The sequence below is a fragment of the Thamnophis elegans genome, chromosome 1 (genome assembly GCF_009769535.1).
Source record: "Thamnophis elegans isolate rThaEle1 chromosome 1, rThaEle1.pri, whole genome shotgun sequence".
NCBI classification, from domain to species: domain Eukaryota; kingdom Metazoa; phylum Chordata; class Lepidosauria; order Squamata; family Colubridae; genus Thamnophis; species Thamnophis elegans.
In genome coordinates, this window is record NC_045541.1 from 73,402,247 (window position 1) to 73,424,679 (window position 22,433).

The window sequence follows — 22,433 nt, forward strand, 5'->3', positions numbered from 1 at the left end:
AGTTTCACTTTCAGTTTCAGCAGGGGCCTCTTGATCATCAGCTGTTTCATGCTGCAGCGATTGCTATAGTATTTTGCCGCCTCCACAAGCCCCATTTTCCCCATTTGCTGCAAGGAGGTAAATTGCTAGGAGGCAGAGGCCAAAGGGTGGGGGGTGGTGGATGGGGGGCTACATTCAGTGTATAAGACATACCCAAATTTTCACCCTCTTTTAGGGGGGGAAAGGTACATCTTATACTCTGAATTTCCTGTCGCCCCCTGTAGAGAGCACTTTTTTAGAGGCTTTTTTACACAGTTAAGCACTAAGCAGAGTCATCCACTGTGACTCTGGCAGCAACTAGTTCAGCCTTTTTCCTTTTACATTTTTTTTTTCTTTTAGGCCCTGCCTCCCCTGCCTCCACGTCCCTGCTCTGAAAAATACAGTAGTTGTAAGGCCGAATGACTGCAGGGATGTTGCAGCAGCCATAACTTCAGAACTGAATTATAAGTAACTTTTGGGGATCCATCTTAACTTTAAACAATGTATCATAAGTCAAAGACCAAACAACCTATCATAAGTCAAGAACTTCCTGTATGTATACAGCATCTCTTGAAGGAATTGACATTTGAAGTGGCATCCTGAATACAAAGAAAAGAAATAATATTTCAGGAATCTCTAAGTGCAACAACACACTGTATTAAGCACAGTCTGAGCAGAACATGAGCTCAGTCCTGTGGCTGAAACAGAAGAGTGAAACCTGGAAAAAGAGCTCTTCAGCAACTTCATTTCCAACAGGTAACAAGCAGCTACAAAGTTCAATGTGGAAATTATTCTTGTTTCCTTCTATTGGAGAAAAAAAACCCTACATTGAAGTCAATCTTCACAAGAATGAAATAATTTTAAAAAACTGTGAAACCATAAAGTTGTAAAAGAGGGGCCTTAAATGTTAATCCTGCAGTTTATTCAGTATAACAATTTTCTCAACAAGACTAGAAAATGAGCCCTTTATCAATCCAGTGCTGAAGCAGAGAAAATATTCTCCCAGGAATTGTCTTCAAGTCACACCACTGGGAGAAATTCCTTTCCTTGCTCAATCTACTCCTCTTATTTGAAATGAAAAATGAGATGAGGTTGGAATTAAAATCTCAAATAAAACTATATAGTCGATCATTTTTTTTAAAAAAAATTACAATGTCAAAATGACCTTGTTTAAGGGAGGAGGTAAAGAAGTTTCCAATTATTACAGAAGCACCTTTTTATGTTATCTGCTATGTAAGAGGGAAAGTTTTACATGCAATGAAACTTTCAAATGGAACATTTGAGAGTGTTGAATTAGCCCTTTTAATTAAAGGGAGAAATACCCTGAGCTTTGCTATGGCCAGTGAACTTCAAATTTCTTTAAAGACTGTCAGGAATGGGCTCTGCATAAAATAATCAAGTTTTTTAAAAACAATTTGTTTATTTAAATTAGTTTAAAATAATTTGTTTATTTAAAATTTCTACAGCCTCTAGATCTCAATAGCAATTGCCTCTCTGATTTTGAGCTGAAATAAACACTTTCTGGTGATATCATTATCAGGCTGTTTAAGTTTGACCAGGATTGATTGGTATTGGCCTCACAAAAGGACAACTGCTCATTTTAAATCATCCTCCCATCCCACCTAGCCCAAGCTATCTCTTCATTCAATTAGAATAGAGCTAGAAGGGACCTTGGAGGTCTTCCAGTCCAGCCCCCTGTTCAACCAGGAGAATCTATACTATTTCAGACAAGTGTTTGCTCAGTCTCTTCTTAAAAACCTCCAGTGCTAAAGCACCCACAATTTCTGAAGGCAAGATGTTCCACTAATTGTTCTCACTGTTAGGAAGTTTCTCCTTAATTGCAGGTTGCTTCTCTCCTTGATTAGTTTCCCTCCATTGTTTCTTGTACTGCCTTCTGGTGCTTTTTAAAATAAGTTGACCTCCTCTTCTTTGTGGCAACCCCTCAAATACTGGACTACTGCTTCACTTCTCAGATAATACTTATCTTCCCTTCTAAGGACTGAAAGCCATCTTTAACTTAGCTTCCCAAGTGACATTTTTCTGGTCTATTATTATATTTGAGACAGTAAATTATAGCATAGTGGTGACAGGATCATAAACTGAATGAAATGTTCAAGAAACTTTCAAAATACTTACTCATTTTCTGGAAAATCAATACAGGAAACATTGAGATCCTCTAAATTCTGACAGTGTTGTATACAATAGTTGAGGTTCATCAATTCCATTTCAGACTCGCAGCGAACAAATATTTCAGTGATATCACATACTGCGTTTTTTATAAAATTATCATCTTGTGTCTCATATAAATAACTAAACATTTCTTTTTTAAAATAATATCCCCTTTTGTTTATATTATTTTTCACCCAGTCTAACATGAATTCTTTATTCTTAGGAAAAATTTTCCATCCAAATTCTTTTTTCAACTCTCTCATTTTTTCCCCTTCATTTAAAAAACCAAAGAGGAAGTGAAATCCTACTGCAAAATCAGTCCTAAAATATGTACGTGTTTCTAATAATGTCTGCAAATTTTTATTCAGATTTTGAGAATGGTGCTCATCTCCTTCTTCTAAGACATAAAACAAAGCAGCAAAAAACTCCTGGAAGCTTAAATGAATGAAGCTATAGGTTGGAATACTATCAATGTCCCTTTTGAAGATGCTCTGATTCAGAAAAAGGGGGAGGGAGTTTCCCTGATCTAAAATGTGCTTCTTGACTTCTTCCTCCATAAAAAGTATTTGCTGTTTCCCGATTCCTTCTTCAGCCAAAGAGCATAAGCCTTTCACATTGGTTTGGACATCCTGTTTGGATTCTTTATGGTGATACTTTAACAAACTGGAGAGATACAGCATATAGATTGCAGTGAGAGTGTATGGTGTCTTCTGAAGATCTTTGCCTCTCTCCATCTCCTGTTTCATTACTGTGCAGATGATCCAGCTCACAAGGGGAATGACACACATGGTGAAAAGCGTATCATTTTGTTTAACAAATCTGAGAACTTGAGTTGCTTGTTCTTTATTTTCAAAAAAATTGTAGAAATATTCTTCTCTTTCCTTTGTAGAAAATCCCAGTATCTCAAAATAACCTGGGTGCTCTAAATATTGATGGAGTTTCTTCAAAGCTGTTGGTCTTGTTGTGATTATAAGAGAGGATTTAGGAAGAAGCTTTTTTTGAAATAAACTGCTCAAAAGAATCCTCACTGGTTCCTTCTTCCAGGGATCAATGCAAAAGTAGTTTTTAGGCTGATCAAAGGAATATCTTAATTCATCAAACCCATCAATTATGAATAGAAGCTTTTCTTCATTCTTCAATATATTTCGAATGATATTTTTCAATGTGTGACCCTTGAGCCATCCTTCTGAAATTATATTGGCAATGTTACTCTTCTCTGCCTCTGCATGGAGATTCATCTTTCTACAGCAAATATAGAAAACATAATTAAATTTGTCCTGGTAAAGTTGTTGAGAAGCCCAATCAAACATGATTTTTTTGGCCATTATGGTTTTTCCAATTCCTGCAGCTCCCTGTAACACAATAACTTGTGGAATTAATCCATGTTTATCAGGGTTAAATAATGCTTCAATGCTGGTGGAAGACTCGGCTCTTTTTCTGATGATTTCACGATGTTTCCATCCCATAGCAAGAATTTCATGTTCTCTCTCCTCCTTAGATGGGTGATAATCTAGGATCATTAGCTTTGAGTATCTCTGATTCAAGTGTACATATTCACCTGGAACAGCATTAGGATCTTTCATTGTTTCAAATTTTTCTTTAATGTAGTTTCTGTATGCTAAAGAAAGAATGAATAAAATTAGAAGTGTGAAAAATAAGGCTTGCACAAGACAATTAAGTGTTTTGTCTGTGTATTTTCTCCTTGAAGACATCCCCATCCACCCTCTGGATTAATGTGTTGAAGGAACTTGTATGATACTTTGTTAGTTGGTTTGTCAGAATTGATGTGAATAGGCAAATACTCATTAATCAGTACATTAAATATTTATCATTTTATAACATTTTTTATTCCACACATTATTTCTCAAAAGAATGTGTTAAATACTAGCAGGTATTCCAAAGCACAGAGGTAGGATACCGCTCTGGGAGTATGCTCTAAGGTTGTACACTCTGCAGCCCACAACCATAGAGCGTACTCCCAGAGCGGCATCCTACCTCCCCTGTGCCTTGCTGTAAAGGGGGGTTGCCGGGTGGCTGCTCACGATCGTGGCCACCTCATGGCTGCTGTGTTGCTGCTGCAGTAGCACAATATAGCCATTTGACCCTGAGGCTGTGCCCGGCTCTTCGGGAGCCTGGTTGCAAGGGAGCAGCCTCCCGGCAACCCAAATACAATAATCCCTCCCCTTTAATAAACCCAAGGCCATATTTCATGGGTCAAAAAAATATAAGATCCTGTCGTATTTTCAGGGAAACATGGTACATACATACATACATACATACATACATGGCATTTTAGTTACTTAGATTGACACTGCCTTCAAAATATAATAGATTACTAGATAATCCATATCACTATTAGATCAAGCTCAATATCATGATATATCATATCTAGAAATTTGCATTTTGATTCCTTTTCATATGTTAAATCAATGTAATGTAATAATCAGGATGTCAGGTCCCTGTCAGAATGCTGTCCTTCTGAAGAGGGAGGGAGGCTTTGTGGGTTGAAAGTTTGGCATGCTTTTGTTTTTGATGTAACTGCTTGGGGTTTTGAGGGGATGGAGAAAGGGCCATCTGCACAGGCTGCCTCTCAGCCGGTTCCAGCCTGGTATTCCAAATCACAGTGGTCCTAGGACAACCTCTTCTCACCATCCAGCTTCAGAGTTTTAAAAACACTTTTGCAGCATTTTAATGGCTACTGATGGACATGGAGCATTGGGGTGAGGGTTGATGGGAATAATTAGCATAACGGTTCATGCATTAATTTCAGACTTCGCCTAACTTCTTTGCAATTACTACTTCTCAGTAAAAGTTCCTTTTCAAATGCAAACTGTTTCAAGAGACTTGCTTTCTTGAGAAGGTAGCTGAGGCAGGTTCTTACATTAGGTGGAGTCTGCAAAGTGGTCAACCCAGAGAGGCACATACCCTACCATGGGGACTGTGCAACACAAAGCAGTGATCAAGAAGAAACTGAATTCTGGGGCAAAGCCTCTGCCAAGCCTCAATCAGACACAAACTCTGCCAGATGGACAGAGGAAGCTGCCAGCCTAGGAGACTCAGCCCATAAGTGTTGGGAAGAAGGACAACTGGGAAAGAAGGACAGAGGGCACTTTACCTAAAGCAGTCACCAGCAGAGATGCATAGAGGAGCTGGACGATGAGGAGGAGGAAGGGATGAACCCGACAATGCTCACCTCCTTATGAAGCAAGCCATGTGATACATGATGGATGCATTTCAAAACTTGAAGGCATTCAAGTTTTGAATGCCTTCAAAATGCCTTCATAACAGTGGGGACCTCACAGCTAGAAATGCCCCAAGGCTGGGACATGGTGCAGTTCCCCAGATATGAAGTCCTCCCCTGGGCATGAAATTCGATGCACCCTCAACAATTGGGTTTTTTCCTAGTTCAGGTTCATTCAAGAATATGGTAACAAAATCCCTATCAAGGGAGCTAAAGTCAGAGTCCTCATTCTGTCACTAGAAGGGACTGCAGCCAGGTCAATTATAACTCTACACAATGCCAATGCCCCTGAGCTGCGGAACTTCAATCGATTCATGACTGCCCTGAGATGGTGATTTGAAGACTGGAAAGCCAGAGACCACATAAGAAATGTAAGGCAAGAGTGCAGACCAGCAGTAGAATACACAGAGGAATTTCAGGACCTGACCTGTCACTTCAACTAGCTGGAGGTCATCCACATGATTTGCTTCAGAGATGGGCTGAATGATGACCTGCATATCATATATGTCACCTCCACAACTGGTGTGGGTGGTGGAAATTGACCAAAACCAAAACAACTATCGTAGCAGCAAGGCATGGAAGAGGTTTCTCCTGGAGAGAAAGAGGGAGGCCACCAAACCCCAAGCCCAGCCATAGTACTCCTCTGTTTCAAATGCAGAAAAGAAGCCCATCAAGCAGCAGAGAGCTGAGCAAGCCACCCTATCAAGAAAGGGGAACAAGCACTGGGAGGTTAAGTGGTGAGACCACAATCCTGCACAAAGGAGATGGCCCTCAAAGGTTTGGAGGTCGTGGAGTTTACTTCCTCCCCCAAACAAGAGGAGAGAACTCTGACTCCACCAAAGGAAGACCAGGGACTATCTGACAGTGATTTGGATGACAACCCCTTGATAAGTGACCTCACGACACCTGTAACTATGCCCATAGAATTACACCTCTCAGGAAATAGTCAGAAAACCTCATTGAGAGCTCTTCTAGACTCAGGGTGCATCAGGTGCTTAGTAAGCCCAGTTCTGGTGGAGAAAATGGGGATTCACCTAAGGAGGCTAAAAACCCCAATTGCAATTTGCCCTCTGGACATTTTAGTAGCTGGGGGCATTCTTGCCACATTTGCCACTGAACACTTAGTGATGTAGATGGGTGCCCACTCAGAGACTAAAACTTCATAGTCTCCCTGAAGATGGAGAGGCCTCTGGTCCTGGTACTAGCCTTGATTGAAACAGTGGAACCAACACGTGGACTGGAAGGGTTACTGAAATTCTCACCAGGCAGCAAGCCCCAGTACAATTAAGAATGTGAGACTGAGAGAGTTCTTCACTGAGAGGTGGGAGCTGCAATGCAAGGGAAATCTTTCCCAGCCATCCCAAGGGAGTATCAGGACCTGAGGGAGTTGTTTAGTGAAATGAGATTGGACGAACTTCTCCATCATCAGCCTACAGACTGTGCCATCAACTTTCTCACAGAGGCTCAATTGTTGAAACCAAAGCTCTACACAATGACTCCCAGGGAATTAGATGAGCTCCCTGCATTCATTCACAAAAACCTAGCTCAGCGTTTCATCCAACCAGTCAGACACAGAGTGGATGCTCCAGTCCCATTAAGGGAAAAAGGACTGATCCTTGTGCCTCTGTGTTTTATTACAGAGGGCTGAACATGGTCTGTGTGGAAAATATGCACCCCTTTCCCTCATGAAGGATATGTTGACCCATTTGGCAAAGGGGGAATTTTTTACAAAGTTGGACTTGTGGGAGGCTTACTACCACATTGGAATCAGAGGAGGAGATGAGTGGAAAATTGCTTTCAACTGCCCACTGAGCTGTTTCCAGTTTCGGGTGCTCCCCTTTGGACTACAAGGGGTGTCCACAGTATTCATGCAGCTGATAAATGAAGTCCTGCATGAGCACCTGTATAAAGAGGTGTTGGGTTATCTAGATAACATTTAAATTTACACAGAAATGAAAGCTGAGCATGTGAAACTAGTCAGAACTGTCCTCCAGAAACTTTGTGCTGCTAGGTTGCATGTCAAACTATCCAAATGTGAGTTTCATCAGAATAAGACTATTTATGCTACCAAATTTCCCCTGAAGAAATCAAAATGGATCTGGAGAAAGTGTGGATAGTGCTGGAATGGGTACCATCCCATACCAGGAAGCAACTACAGAGCGTCCTAGGATTCACTAATTTCTATAGACAATTCATTCTTTCTTTTGTGCAAATTGCCCTCCCCATTACAAACTTACTGAAGACAAAGGTGGGGGGGACCGAAACCCAGCCAACCACTGAAATAGACTATGGAGTGCCAGATGGCATTTGAAAAACTCAAACAGCTTTTCTCTTTCAAACCAAACCTGAAGCACCTGGATCCTCACAAGCCATTTATCATCCAGGCAGGCACCAGTGATGTAGCGGTAGGAGCCGTTCTGAGTCAAGAAAATGAGCAGGGACAGTTATAGCCCTGTGCCTACACATGCAAGAAACTGACTGAAACTGAACAGTGCTGGTCCATATGGGAGGAGGAAGCCTATACATTTCTCTCCGCACTGCTTTTTGGAGGCATTTTTTTGGAGGGGAGTAAAATTCCTTTCCAGGTATGGACTGATCACAAAAACTTGGAAGCCTTAAAGACCTCTTGGAAGTTCTCCTCTGAACAGGTGCAATGGGCCCAGTACTTTCAGAGATTCAATTTTATCCTATGCTATTTGCCAGAAGGAAAGAACTTCCTAAGTAACACTTTGTCAAGAATGCCTCAGTACAATAGCTCTAAGATGGAAGTAGTCAAACCTTTGTTCCCATTGCTCCAGCTGGCTGACCAAATAACCATGAGAACACAGGGAAAAGGAAAACCTCCTGTGGATGGACCACAGCAGCTGCTTTTAAGGCCACTCTAAAGGATGACACAAAAATGTTTGTCCCATTCAGGATGGACTAGCTTGGGTAGTTGCCAAGCCTTATGTGCTTGCCAGTCAGAAACAAATGTACCATGATGCCAAACAGGTGGGACATATTGGGTTTGTTAAATCTTTACACCTCATAAAAAAACAATTTTGGTGGATTTCCATCAAAAAAGACATTGAAAGTTATTTTCTCTCACTCTCTCACCCTACCTCTTGGTGGCAGCACCAGCCATGCTCTCCACGGTGGCTTGCAGCTGATTTGAGGCACACAGACTGATCGCTTTGGGCGCCTCCCTCCCTCTACCTCCTGCCGCAGTTGGCCTCTGTGTGATCATTGCCTCCTGTGTGCATGGAGGGGAGTAGGGTGCCTGGCTGGGCCTTGTGATGAAAAAAAAGACCTCCCTGAAAATAAGCTCACGTTTTAGGGCCCAAAAGAAAATAAGACCAGGTCTTATTTTCAGGGAAACACAGTAGCTGATGCAGTCTAACAGCATCTAGTTGAAAATAATCTTTTCTACCTGAGCAGAAAGGAAACCACCCTAATAGCAGAGGAACAAAAGATCAACTTCTAATTGACAAAATGATTTTGGAAAACTGCAAGGAAAGGGAGACCAACCTGAACAAAGTATGGATTGAGTAGAAAAAGTACTTCAACTCTCTGCCACATGACTGGATAATCAAGTGCTTAGAAATAACAGGAGGCAGTAGAAACACCAGAAGCTTGGTGCAAAGACCGATGGCACAATGGAAGACACAGTTGCAGGTCAATAGTGAGAGACTGGGAGATGTTAATATCAAGAGAGGAATATTTCAAGGAGATTCACTGTCACTGCTACTATTTGTCATTGCAGTGTTTCCTCTCTCAACAATACTGAATAACTCAGGCCATGGCTAAGAAACATCTACTCTCCCACCTCCTTTACATGGACGATCTGAAGCTGCATGGAAAAACTCAGTTTAAAAGAGAATCGCTGCTCAACACTGTCTGTATATACAGCCAAGAAATTGCAATGGAATTTGGATTGGACAAATGTGACATACTCACTATCAAACAAAGAAAAATAGTGAAAATTGAAGGAATCAAGATGCCCCATGAAGAGTCTGGATGAAGATGATTAATACAAATACCTGAGTATCCTTCAAACTGACAACATCAAGCACATTGAAGTCAAGAAAAGGATTAGAGAGAGTGTGAAGAAGATCTCAAAGTCCAAATTCAATGGAGGAAATACCATCAAGGCAATCAGCATCTGGGCAATTCCAGTCATTAGATAAACATCTGGAATAGTAAACTGGACTCAAGCAGAACTAAAAGCAATGAATAGGAAGACCAGGAAAATAATGACAATGAATCATCCTCATAGCAACATTGACAGACTCCACCTACCAAGACAAATAGATGGGAGTGGATGGTTGCAAATATATCAGATGGTTGAAGAACACAAAATGGCTTTGGAAGAATATGTGAAGGACAATGAAGAAGATGCACTGAAGTTAGTATGCCAAGAAGGCTGACTACTGGAAAGACCAAACTGGTCTACAAGAAAGACCAAAACAGAATACAGAACAGAATGGAAGCATGGGAAGACAAACCACTATACGGCCATTACATTAAAAAAAATAGCAGGGAAAGCAGATAATAACAAAACCTGACCTTTGCTAATTTCTAAGATCAGGAAAGTTGAAGAAAGAGACAAAAAGAAGATTGCCCAGACTGACTACGAGCAGTAGCATGACAAAGTAGCAACAAGGGTGAATTGGAAGATCTGCAGGAAATATCATTTGCCTGTAAGCAAGAACTGGCGAGATCATAAAACAGATAAAATCATAGAAAATGAAGAAGTTAAATTGCTCTGGGATTTTAGAATTTAAATAGAGAGGCACCTGCCATATAACACCCCAGATTGTTGATAGGAAAGACAAAAAAGTCTGGCTAGTGGATGTGACAGTGCCTGGAGACAGAAGAATAGAAGAGAAAGAATGGGAGAAGATAACAAAATACGAAGACCTATAAATAGAAATAGAATGACTATGGCAAAGGCAAGCAAGGTTAGTACCAATAGTAATAGGTGTCTTAGATGAAATCCCAAAACAACTAGAGCACCACTTGAACATCATTGGCATCGACAAAGGGCCATCAGTCAATTGCAAAAGGCAGCTTTACTGGGAGCAACTTTCATCCTGTGACAATATCTATAACACCATCAAATATCCATATCTACCTATCCCAGGTTCTTGGGAAGATCTCGATAGGTAGACAAAAATGCCAAATCCAGTCTGAAAATCTGGCTGACAATGCAATGAATCCAGGAGTGGGTTTCAAATTTTTTTACTACTGGTTCAGTGGGCATGGCTAGGTGGGGGGGGGAAGCATGTGACTGAGTGGCAGGGCCAACTTGATATAAATCATGCACATGCCCACTCAGTCGCATGCCCCCCACTTAGCGATGCCCATCTAACTGGGCAAAAATTTCTGTTTTGCCAGCTCGCAGGCTGGCAAAGATATCTCACTTTCACTACCACCGCAACTGCTTCTACTTCAGCACTGAACAGTCCATGACCTCCCCCTACAAACTGATGCCACAGGAGGGCAGGAAAGACAGTTTTGGGACAGACCTTCCCTCCCCCTCCAGAGGGAGGAGGCGGGCTGGTTTGAGCATAGGCGGGCAGTTTATGTTCAGTGCCTCCTTCACTTGAGGGGATGGGCACAGCAAGACACATGTCATAGCAGAACCTGCACCGCCTGCCTGGGTGAAGACAGTGTGCGGGGGGGTGCAAATTCTCTCCCCCTCCCCCTCCCTCCCTCCCTCCCTCTCTCTCTCTCTCTCTCTCTCTTACATGGTTGGTCAGTCCGGCATGCACGAGGCAGAAAACTCCTGGGCACTGATCCCTATCAGAAAACAGAGAGAGCACTGGGCAGGAGCCACAGGAGGAGGAGGGCGGTGGCTCTTCTTCTTCTTCTTTGCCTCTGCCCAGAGAAGGATGCTCCCGGAACAAGGAGACCAAGAGAAGGAGGCTCAAGGTGGCTCTCCACCCTAACCTAGAGGCAGCCAGGGATTGCTCTCGCCCTCAGACAACAGCTCCACCTCCTCAAGCCTGGCAAGGAAGCCCGCTCCTCCCACTCTTCCATCAGATCTCAGATCTCCTGAGCGAACTCTTCCATCCTCAGCTGTTGTGAAGAAGCGGTGACTCTGATTGCACCATGCCTGCTTCATTCTCTTTGAGAGCCGTTTTGCATCTTGTTTACAAAACAGATCTCAAAGAGAACGAAGCAGGCGTGGTGCACCCAGAGCCACAGGTTCTTCACAACAGCCAAGGACCTCTTTTGCTTGGAGCTCCAGGTGGCTGGCGATAGAGTGGGGATCCCAATTACATTTGTATAGAAAAGGAATCAATAACCATTGCCATTTATGAGATATAACAGGAATCATATCTCATTTAAAAATACATTTTTGAAAAGTCTTAATATTATTATATTTGGAACAGAGGTTATTATATGCTTCAGACAGATTTGGGTTTTAATTTTTGGTGATGGCTATATTCTTTGACTATTTCATGGAAATTGTGGCTGGAAAACAAAAATGGATTCTCTCTGCCAGTCTTAGCAGTAGGAGACTTTTTGTTTAAGATTGCAAAGGAACATTTATGGCCTCAATTAGCCATTGGAGAGAAGACTTCATGTTACTTACAAATTCTGAATGAATTGTGTACTAACAGAAATTATCCACGGACAATTATAATATAATACTAGAAACCTCTACATTGTTGGGTAATCGTTTTAAATATTTCCTTATCTAAGCAGAAAAAGAGAATGACAAGGGAGAGCAAAAAAAAACCAATGGGGCTAAACTTCCTGCCGGCTTCCCCACTGAGTTTCCTTTGGGAAGCTGGCAGGAAGTATTGGAATCCTCCCTCCCTCCCTTTCTTTTTCATGGTCAGCAGCACTACAAAACCTCCTGGAGTTTTCCCCATTCACAATACTTTGCATAGATGGGGAACGAGGAAAGGAAATGCTCATGCTGAATTAATTTTAAACATAATTCAATGACACTTTGAATGATTCGTGCCTTACCTGATAAATCTGGAAGTTGGTGAGCATCAACATCTGCAACAAAAGATGGATTAGAATTAGTGAAATACACATAAAATGGGTAAGTCATAGAGTACTTTAAAAAAAATGCATGGGTTTATAACTTCTATGAATGTCTAGCAATATCACTTAGACTTATATACTGTTTCACAGTGTTTTATAAGTGTCTTTAAGTGATTTAAAGAGTCAGCATATTGCCCCCAACAATCTGGGTCATCATTTTACTGACCTTGGGACAAACAGGGACTTTGTGGGGTCCCTGAGATCAGCAAGATGTAGTCTTCCTGTTCACTGTCTCTTCAGGATGGTTTAGGTCCGATTGGACCACCCAGCGGAAAAAGTATTGGCAGCGGTCTCGGAGCATCGAGACCACACGTCCGTACTGTTGGGAGGTTGGCTCCTCCTCACAGGCATTAGAGTCTTAAAGCTTACTGAGATTTCTTGCCACCACTAAGTCTCCTCTGCAAACTCGGTGCCCCCATTTCTTCACAGGACATCTCAACACTGGACATTCACTTCAGGATTACTTGCTGCAGGCGCTGGATGGACAGCTGGGTGAGTTAGCAGGTGAGTGAGCAAATGGGCTGGTAGAGGAGAATAACAATGGGAGGGCACTGGATGGAGAGCAGGCATGAGGGCAAGCAAGCGGGCTGTCAGAGGGTGGCAGCGGTAGGTTGGCTCTGCCCTGAACACTGAACTGGAGGTTCAGCTGCTGCAGAGGAAGGGGTGAGGGTGGGGAGGAAGTGGCAGGTGGGGGCTTCCTATTTTGACACTCACCACTGGTGCCTCTGACCTTGGGCTATGGTAGTTGAGGAGCAACTGAACAGATATTCAGAGGGCAGATAGAAGCAGCACTGAGTGGGGTACTTCCCATTTTGATCCTCTTACCACTGCTGTTGCCTCTGCAAATTGGTTCTGGACCGAATGGGCAGCTTGGCTGTGGTGGTGAGCGGGCAGTGGGCTTCTGCCACTCTGCAAGTTTTTAAAGTGCCACTGCTCTGCCAGTTTCTTTCTATGCTGCAGCTTTTCGAGGTTTTTTTTTTTACAGCGACACACCTCTGCACATTTTTTAAAGCACTGTGGCTCTGCCATTTTTGCTATGCTATGGCTCTGCAAGACTTTTTTAAGTACTGCTGCCACATTGCAAGGGTTATTTGTATATGGATGGAAGTGTTGTAAATAAAATCTGGCAGAGCTTTGGCACTAAAAAACTTGCAGAGCCACAGCATGGGGAAAAAATGGCAAAGCCGCAGAGCTTTAAAAAAAACCTTGCAGAATGGAAGATGCCCCACCACTGCCCAATCCCACCACATCCAATTTGCCCTTTTGGATTGAGACCCAGAGGCAATGGAGATGGTTGAGGGGGGTCAAAATAGGAAAGCCCCTGCCTACCTCTGCCTTCCAACCACTGCCCCATCCCCTCCTGCAGCTGAACTGCTGATTCAGCATTTGGGTGGAGCCAACCTAACGCCACCACCCTCTGACAGTCTGCTCCCTCTCCCTTCCACCCAGCTCTCCATCCAGCATCCCATACAATACCTCTTCCCTCTGACAGCCCACCCACTCACTCATCTATTTCTTATGATTGGTTGGGTGGCAGGTAGTGTATACCTATGGCAATGTCACTATTTTTTCTTTTTATGTAGAGCGATATACATTCTTGGTTTTTTTTTAAATCTTTCATCATGCATATTTCTGTCCTCGTTAGATCTGTTTCTTTTGAACAATATGCATCCACCCATCAGTTCATTTCAGTCATAAGTTTCATCCCACCAAGTTTCTGTAATGGCAACCATATCATGGCACCTTCTGTACTATTCCTTCTAGGTCACCCTGTGTGTTCCCCAAACTTTGTATAAAAGCATCTGAGACTTTTCTGCCTGTCCATGGGTTTGTTTCCTGCATCTTCTACTTGGTGTTTGGAATTTTCTGTTTTCTCATCACTACCTACCTGATTATTTGATTTGTTCTCTTTGGGTTTATGATTGGTTTTGTGTTCTAGACTTTCTAAAGATTGGTCACCCTCCCCCCCCTCAATTTTAGTTTAAAGCCCTTCTGGTGAGCCAGTTGTTTTCAGAGTACAAGTAATCGCTGGTTAAGAGTGTTTCCTTAGTGAATGTTCAAAGTTACGTGATAATACTCCATAGTGTTTACAAATAAGTCCCAAAGTTATGAATATTGCAACATCATGGCAGTTGTTCACTTTTATGAACCACTGCAGAGGCTCTGCCACGTTCCCCCTACATACCCCCCCCCCCGGCTGGGTGTTCCCAGGAACTTTGCTTGTGGAGACTCACTTACCTTGCAAAGATCTGCTCTCTGTTGAAACTTCTTTCCCTACTTCATTGCTTTAGGCTTTCAATGAATTTGCAAAGAACAGAGGCCTAATGAACCACAAGATCATGTGAGATCAGTAGTGCGAGATCTTGTGTTACTGATCTTGCATGGTCTCACACTTTAGGGCTCTATTCTCTGCAAATTGAAGCCTGGACATTTGCAAATGGAGGGAAAGTTTTGGTCCTTTAGGCCTTCCCTCTATTTGCTGTTTCCTTGTCAAAGCCTGTGGGGAGATTGCATTCCTGTAGGCTTTGACAGCCCTTTGCAAAAAGTCATTGTTGGCACCAGTGGAGGTTGGGAGGGGCAGATGCCTCCATCTGAAGCTCTGTTACTGCCAGCAAGGGCTTTTTGAAAAGGGCTGATGAAGTCTACAGGGATACAATATTCAAGTGTTTGCCAATGAGAAAGGAGGCCTGGAAACCAATGAACATCCTTATGGGCCGCTTTTCTCACTGGAAAACTGCTTGATGAGGCCTCCGGTAATGAAACAGGAGGCTGGAGGGTTGCATGCGGCCTCCTTCTTCATCACCAGAGACTTCATCAAGCAAGAAAAGAGAAAGCAGGCAAAAAAAAAGCTGGAGAGAAGACAGATCATCATAAGGTAAGTCACCCAGGGCAGTCCCCGCCCCCTGGTGGGGAAGCAATTGTGGGGACCCCAGGAAGGGAGAATGAGTTTCGAGTTTTATTTCATTTGTATGCCGCCCTTTTCCCTAAGGGACCCTAAGGGGAATGAGGTATCTGTGGGTTGTGGGAAACCTTGGGTGCTCTTAGGTAGATGGCCTGTTCCATCAATAGATGGATTGCGCCTCTACGGCCGCTCCGAGGCAGTGGATCCCGGAAGGCTCCTTGGTTCACTGAGGAACTCCGGGAGATGAAGCGCCAAAGGAGACGCCTAGAGCACCTATGGAGGTCCAGCAAATCCGATTCAAGCCGAGCATTTTTGACAACCTACACCAGAGATTACGTTCAGGCAATTAGGACAGCTAAGAGAACACACATTGCCTCTCTGGTTGCGTCTGCTGAGTCGCGCCCAGCCGCCCTGTTTAGGATAACCCGTTTCCTCCTAAATAGGAGGGATACAGGCGATCCGCTGCAGGGCAGGGCTGAGAACTACATCCAATTTCTCGCAGACAAGGTTGCTCGGCTCCGGGCGGATCTGGACTCCAATTCTGCAGTACCAGCCGAGGCACTAAGGGATGATCTGGTAAGTCATCGCTGGATTGAGTTTCAAGCCGTTACCCCTGAGGATGTGGACAAGGCCATGAGAGCTGTAGGTGCCTCCACATGTGTGCTGGACCCGTGCCCCTCCTGGCTGGTTGTAAACAGCAGGGAGGTGACACGAGGCTGGATCCAGGTGGTTGTTACCGCCTCTCTTCGGGAGGGGATCTTTCCCCCTGCTTTAAAGGCGGCGGTGGTGAGACCCCTCCTGAAGAAACCATCCTTGGATCCAGCTGTTTTAAATAACTATCGTCCAGTCTCCAACCTCCCCTTTGTGGGGAAGGTTGTTGAGAAGGTGGTGGCCTTTCAGCTCCAGCGGTCCTTGGAGGAAGCCAGTTATCTCGATCCGTTCCAGTCTGGCTTCAGACCTGGCTGCAGCACAGAAACCGCTTTGGTCGCGTTGACCAATGATCTCTGGAGAGCCAGGGATGGAGACCACGCCTCCATCCTGGTGCTCCTTGACCTCTCGGCGGCTTTCGATACCATTGACCATGTTATCCTTCTGCGACGACTGCGGGAGGTGGGGGTGGGAGGCGCTGTTTTACAGTGGTTCTCCTCTTACCTCTCGGACAGGTCGCAGTCGGTGTTAGTCGGGGAGCAGAGATCGACCCCTAGGCCCCTAACGTGTGGGGTGCCCCAGGGTTCGGTCCTGTCCCCCCTTCTTTTCAACATCTACATGAAACGGCTGGGTGAGATCATTCGACGGCACAGGATAAAGTACCATCAATATGCGGACGATACTCAGTTGTATCTGTCCGCCCCGTGCCAACTCAACGAAGCGATGGATGTGATGAGCCAGGGGCTAGATGCTGTTAAAGACTGGATGGGGGTCAACAAGCTCGTGCTCAATCCAGAAAAGACCAAGTGGCTGTTGTGCTTCCCTCCCATGAATTGGCCAAGTATTCCATCTCTCAGGCTGGGGGGTCAAATTATATGCCCCTCAGACAGGGTTCGCAACTTGGAACTGGACCCACAGCTGACCTTCGAACATCATTTGTCAGCTGTGACCAGGGGGGCATTTGCCTAGGTTCGCCTGGTACACCAGTTGCGTCCCTACCTGAACCGGGAGGCCCTCACAACAGTCACTCGTGCCCTTGTGACCTCTAGGCTGGAATATTGCAATGTGCTCTACATGGGGCTGCCCTTGAAGAGCATTCGGCGACTCCAGCTAGTCCAGAATGCTGCCGCGCGAGCGATTGTGGGTGCACCTCGGTTCACCCACGTAACACCTATCCTCCGCGAGCTGCACTGGCTACCTGTTGATCTCCGGATGTGCTTCAAGGTGCTACTTATCACCTATAAAGCCCTTCATGGTAGTGGGCCTGGGTACTTGAGAGACCGCCTACTGCCAATTACCTCCACTAGACCGATCCAATCGCATCGATTAGGCCTCCTCCGAATTCCATCTTCTAGCCAGTGTAAACTGGCAACTACCCGGAGGGGAGCCTTCTCCGGCTGCTCCGACCCTCTGGAACGAACTCCCCATGGAGATTCGGACCCTCGCCACCCTTCAATCCTTCCGCGCCGCTTTAAAGATCTGGCTGTCCCGGCTGGCCTGGGGTTAAGACTTTAACCCCACCCGAATTGTGTGACTGTTGTGCTTTCTTATAATATGTTGTATTGTCTCCATGTTTGGAATATTGTTTGTCTTGCCCCCCCCCCCCACCCTTCTGAATTGTGAGCCGCCCTGAGTCCCCCCAGGGAAAAGGGCGGCATACAAACAAAGGAAAACTACAAACTACAATAGGCTCCCCCATGGCCTTCCCCACCCTGAGATACCTCATGTGCACTTAACAAGCTGCACATTCAATTATTGAATGCATAGGTGAAATCAGAGAGTGATCTTGTTCAAGGTATGAGATTCACTCCCACGAATCCTCAAATTGAAAATGGAATATACAGGCTCCATTACATTTGTAACTCGAAGACTACCTACACATTTCCCCCTGTTTTTCAAGCTGCAGCCCATCTCTTGCCAAGTGTCCTTCATATAGGTAATATAGTCCATGATCCAGGAAACCAAAGTTCTCTTGGTGACACCACCCTTTATCCACAAGTTTATTTCTAGAATTCTTTTCCCCCCTCAATGGGTGTTGACCTTTCATTGGGAGTATTGATGAGAATACCACTTATGCCCCTAGCTCCTTAACATTTTTGCCTAGTTGCTCATAATCTTTCAATATTGTGTTCAGGTTCTTGGTTGTGTCATTCATCCCTAGGTGAAAGAAGAGAAAGGAGTAGTTCTCTGTTGGCCTAATCCTTTTGGTGAGGTTCTCAGCCACATCTTTGATTTTTGCTCCAGGGAGACAACATACCTCCCTAGATTGAATGTCTGGTATGCAGATAGCTAGTTGTGTTCATCTGAGAATATAATCTGCTATCATCAAAACTCGTCTTCCTTTTTAGGGGGTGCAGTCTCGGGTACTTTTCTGTTTATCACAGCGGTGTTTGATAATGTGACTTTTCAAGAGATATTTGATGATGTCTCTTTGTGTTTGCATGATGATGGTGTCTGCATGTGTTTGAGAGGGAGGTTGTGCATCTGCATGTTTTAATCAAGGGGCAGAAATCGATTGCTTAGTGGTAATAGGGCTACATTGGGATTGGTAAAATTGGGCAGTAGGGGTTTGTTACATGTATGCTGCTTCCTTCTTTGATTGTCATGTTTCCTTGTTTGTGTGACATGCCTCCATTTATCTTCCTCCAAAGGTTTAGCCACAGGGTCAATTCCTCTAGGAGCTGTTTGTTCATTATTTAGTTCGATTTGGATATAACCTTGTTGCATAGGTTGGAATTGGTCTAGAGTTGCCTCTAGATCCTTTGCTATTTCTTCTAGTAGTTCATGTAATTTACATTTAATACATTTATAATTTGGGTATTCTTTGGGCTTAAGCACACACATTGAACATATATTGCATACCACAATAGTGTCAGTCATCAGTTCAATGAGTTTGCATCTTTTTTGCTGGATGCTTTGTGTTAAATATATACAGTATATAAAAATAGGAGATTTTGTCTCAATACGTATTTGAAGAAAAATATAATTTAAAAATGTTTCATTTTGGTAGTTCATTGAAGGAATTAAGAGAATGCTGCCTTTCTTTGTTCTCTGACTCCACCCAGCATAACATGCCCTGCTCTCTTCCCTAGTAGCAACAGTAGCATCACAACCTATAAAATACTTTAATACTGAAGGAGGAGGGGTCGAAGTTGCGATGAGACAACGTGCAATCTCAATGTTCTGAGATCGCAGTCGATACTTTTATCACTGGGGGGTCCCAATGGACCTAAACCATCCTGAAGAGATGGTGAATAGGAAGATTATGCGTTGCTGGTCTCAGGGATATCACAAAATCTCTGAAAGAAGCAAGAAAAGATATTCAAGCTGGTGATAAAAATTCCAGCCAAAAGGCTGACAAAGTTGGGTGGCCCCAAAACGAAACGATGTGGAAAAAGAAAGTGTTTACAGCTGGTGAGGAATTTTTATTGTTCTAAAAAAAGGGGACTGCCTATAAAACTTAAAAATCAATTTAAATCAAAGAATAGAAGAAATTAGCGGCAAATTTGAATTTTGGAATGGATTTGGACAGTGGTTATCTTACTTTTTAAATGTTATTTACATGGATTGAATCTAAGCAAACCTTTTTCAAATGGATGGATGAAGTTTTCTTCTTCTAACCTTTCTTTGTGACTTTCTGTAAGTTACAGATTATTTTTTTCCTCTTTTATTGTTGTGGGTATTTTTTTAAACTCATTTAAAGATTGGATTCCTTGTCTAATTTGATATACAAAAGAGCTACAAAAAATTGGTTTATTTCTGAAAAAAGAAAGAATGGAATATTGAAAGAGGCATTAAATGGAAAGGAAATTTATTTTAAAGGGCAAGATATAGAAGAAGAAAAAGAAATTAAAGAATCTATGGACTATGAAATCCTATCTGCTAAATATTTGATAACACTGCTGACAATCAAAGACAAGCTGAACAAGGAAACAGAAAGAGGGCATCAAGAGTACATGAGAGATCTTACAAGCAAGGAGTTGCTAAGAGGAGGCCATACAGATTTGATTAAGAGGATGTTTGGAGGTCTGGTTGCACAAATGGCAGAAGATATGAGATTGTTTTGTTACTGGAAAGATACAGGTTGATAAATGGAAGAGTATAATTTAAAACTAGCTAAACTGAGTTAAATTTAGTGACAATAGGTACAGCTAAATAAAAAAATGATAATGATAGTAATATATAAAATGTGTAGTGTTATGATAAGCAATAATTGGATATGAATATTGAATGATACCCATGAAGGGAAGGCTAGAAATCCTTTTGGATTATATATAAATAATAATAATAACAACAACAACAACAATAAAAAAGAACTAAATTAGACATAGTTAAATTTTGATTATTAGGGGGAAATGTTATGATGTAGGATATAGTCAAATAAAGAAAGGATAATGATTGTGTGTGTGTGTGTGTGTGTGTGTGTGTGTGTGTATAATATAAGGAAACTGGATGTAAATGGTAAACAGGGATTTGGAAAGGAGGATTAGAAAACTTTGTTATTAAATATTATGGATGTTTAGCTAGAATAGGATATAAGGATTTAGTGTTAACGGAGGATTTTATAAATAAATAAATGAAATGCCAGTATGTGGTTATGTATTAAATCTTGGTATATTTTATGATGAAGGACGTTTAAACAATCATAGTCAAATAAAAGTATAGATATGATGATGGTAATATGTTTAAACATCTGAGTTACGATATTAGAGTTAATATGAATTATACTTGATGACGGTGGAAGAGATGCACAAAAGCCTTTTGTAACCAACTGATACATTTTCTACAGTATGTAAAGAAGAAGGATTTGTATGTTTGTTTTGAAAATAAAAAAATATCTATTTACAAAAGAAAGATACTTTAATACTGTATTATGTCAGGAAGGATGCTGGAAAAAAAGATGGATTAAATTAAAATTTTAAAGATGTCCCTTTAATTTAGATCAGTGGACTAACATCTTTGGCTTGAACTTGGCCTATCCATTTACTTTAACAGTGACAAGAAAATGTCAAGCTGAATGATAGTGCAGATGTTCCCTTAGATTTGATTTCAAGCTCAAGACCTGGAATCTCAGACTAGGATAAAAGTTCCACTCTGAAATGCCAGGGAGCCACTGCTGATCCTAACCACCACAACAAATCGGGTGAGCAAGATTCAGTGGCAAAGAAATGATAATGGATCTTTATTGCCATTTGATCTTAAGTGGAGAGAACATTTCTATAATATGTTGGGTTTGTTTACCTTTCTGTCCAGTTTCTTCAAGTTTTTCTGCAAGATCATTTCTATTGCATTTTCGAAGGACATCAATGCACACCTCTAGAGCATCTTCTCCATAATGTTGAATCATGAGATCTACAATGTCTTGTGCATCTGCTTTCTCCAGTGAAGCTTTAGAAATGTTTGGCTTTGCATTATAATCAATAGAATTTAGCCTCCATTTAAATTCTTTTAATTCTTTCACAAGGAGTTCATTCAATGCATTGTAAAGTTCTTCTTTTACAGTGTTATTCATGTCCGTTATGATGGATTATATCTAAAATTAAAATTAGAGGATTAAATTAATATTGGAAAATGAGATTTGAAGGCAACAGTATTCAAGTTAAACTAGTTAGCTCATTCACAAAGGCACAGCAGTTTATTTATCAATTCATTCATACTGGTTTCTGTATGTCACCCATTCCATACATTCTAGGCAGGCTATAATCCTCAAAGGTAGATAGCACTAATCCTGACCTGAGAGGGCAAGCTATAACCAAGAAGCCTGTCCTTCAGGTTTCCACCTGCCTTTTCCAATGATGTGAACCCAGAGCTTTCCCCTTGGCTTTAAAATAATGGGCAGACAGATTCCCCTTGAAGTAGTATATCCACTATTCAGAAGGTGCAAAAACACAGTAAACTGTTCCTTCTGGATTGTCAGAAAGGATGTCATGGAAATGTAGAGGGTGTTTTCTCACTGTGTAATCCCATTTAGGTCATTCATAAGAACAAACACTGTAACTTCCATCCCTGAACTAAGATCAAAAGAGATGCCGATACAGAAGTTGGAATGATAACTATTCAAATGATGACTTTATATATATAAAAAAATAGTAGAAAGAAATAGTAAAGAAAGAGATGTAGACAAAAGTGTGGAAAATAATAGAAAGCCAAGAAGATGAAAAAAGACTAAAAGAAACTATTTCTGACCTTGTTTTACAATAATTAGTTGATACAATTTCCCTCTCAAAATTACATAATATAGTTCCATTTCCCCAAATGCAGTCCTTTTAAACCAGTAAATCCAGGAGTTCATTTTTATCCATTTTGAGCAAAAAGTCCTTAAGGAGTTTTTAGCCTTTTATAAACTGATTTTTCTTCCTTCCCTAATCAAACGTGTCAAATTTAGCCATTTATGAAAGTTCTACCGCCATT

General features: G+C 42.2%; 1 protein-coding gene across 1 annotated transcript; it reads right to left on the reverse strand.

Annotated features, from left to right (window-relative positions):
* Window positions 1-2,150: 2,150 nt before the first annotated feature.
* On the reverse strand, window positions 2,151-21,548 carry LOC116505402 (NACHT, LRR and PYD domains-containing protein 12-like). The gene is made up of 3 exons (XM_032212623.1): window positions 21,264-21,548; window positions 12,392-12,424; window positions 2,151-3,805 (listed from the first exon to the last, which is right to left on the reverse strand). The coding sequence occupies exons 1-3, from the start codon at window positions 21,532-21,534 to the stop codon at window positions 2,151-2,153; spliced, it is 1,959 nt and encodes a 652-aa protein (XP_032068514.1). The 5' UTR covers window positions 21,535-21,548.
* Window positions 21,549-22,433: the final 885 nt, after the last annotated feature.

Bases quoted from the DNA above. Each gene is read 5' to 3' on its own strand.
- LOC116505402 (XM_032212623.1), bottom strand. From the start codon at position 21,534: ATGAATAACACTGTAAAAGAAGAACTTTACAATGCATTGAATGAACTC. The intron at 12,425-21,263 runs GTAAACAAACCC...CTTTTGTTGCAG, and splicing joins TGAAGAAACTGGACAGAAAG to ATGTTGATGCTCACCAACTT. The intron at 3,806-12,391 runs GTAAGGCACGAA...TTCTTTCTTTAG, and splicing joins CCAACTTCCAGATTTATCAG to CATACAGAAACTACATTAAA.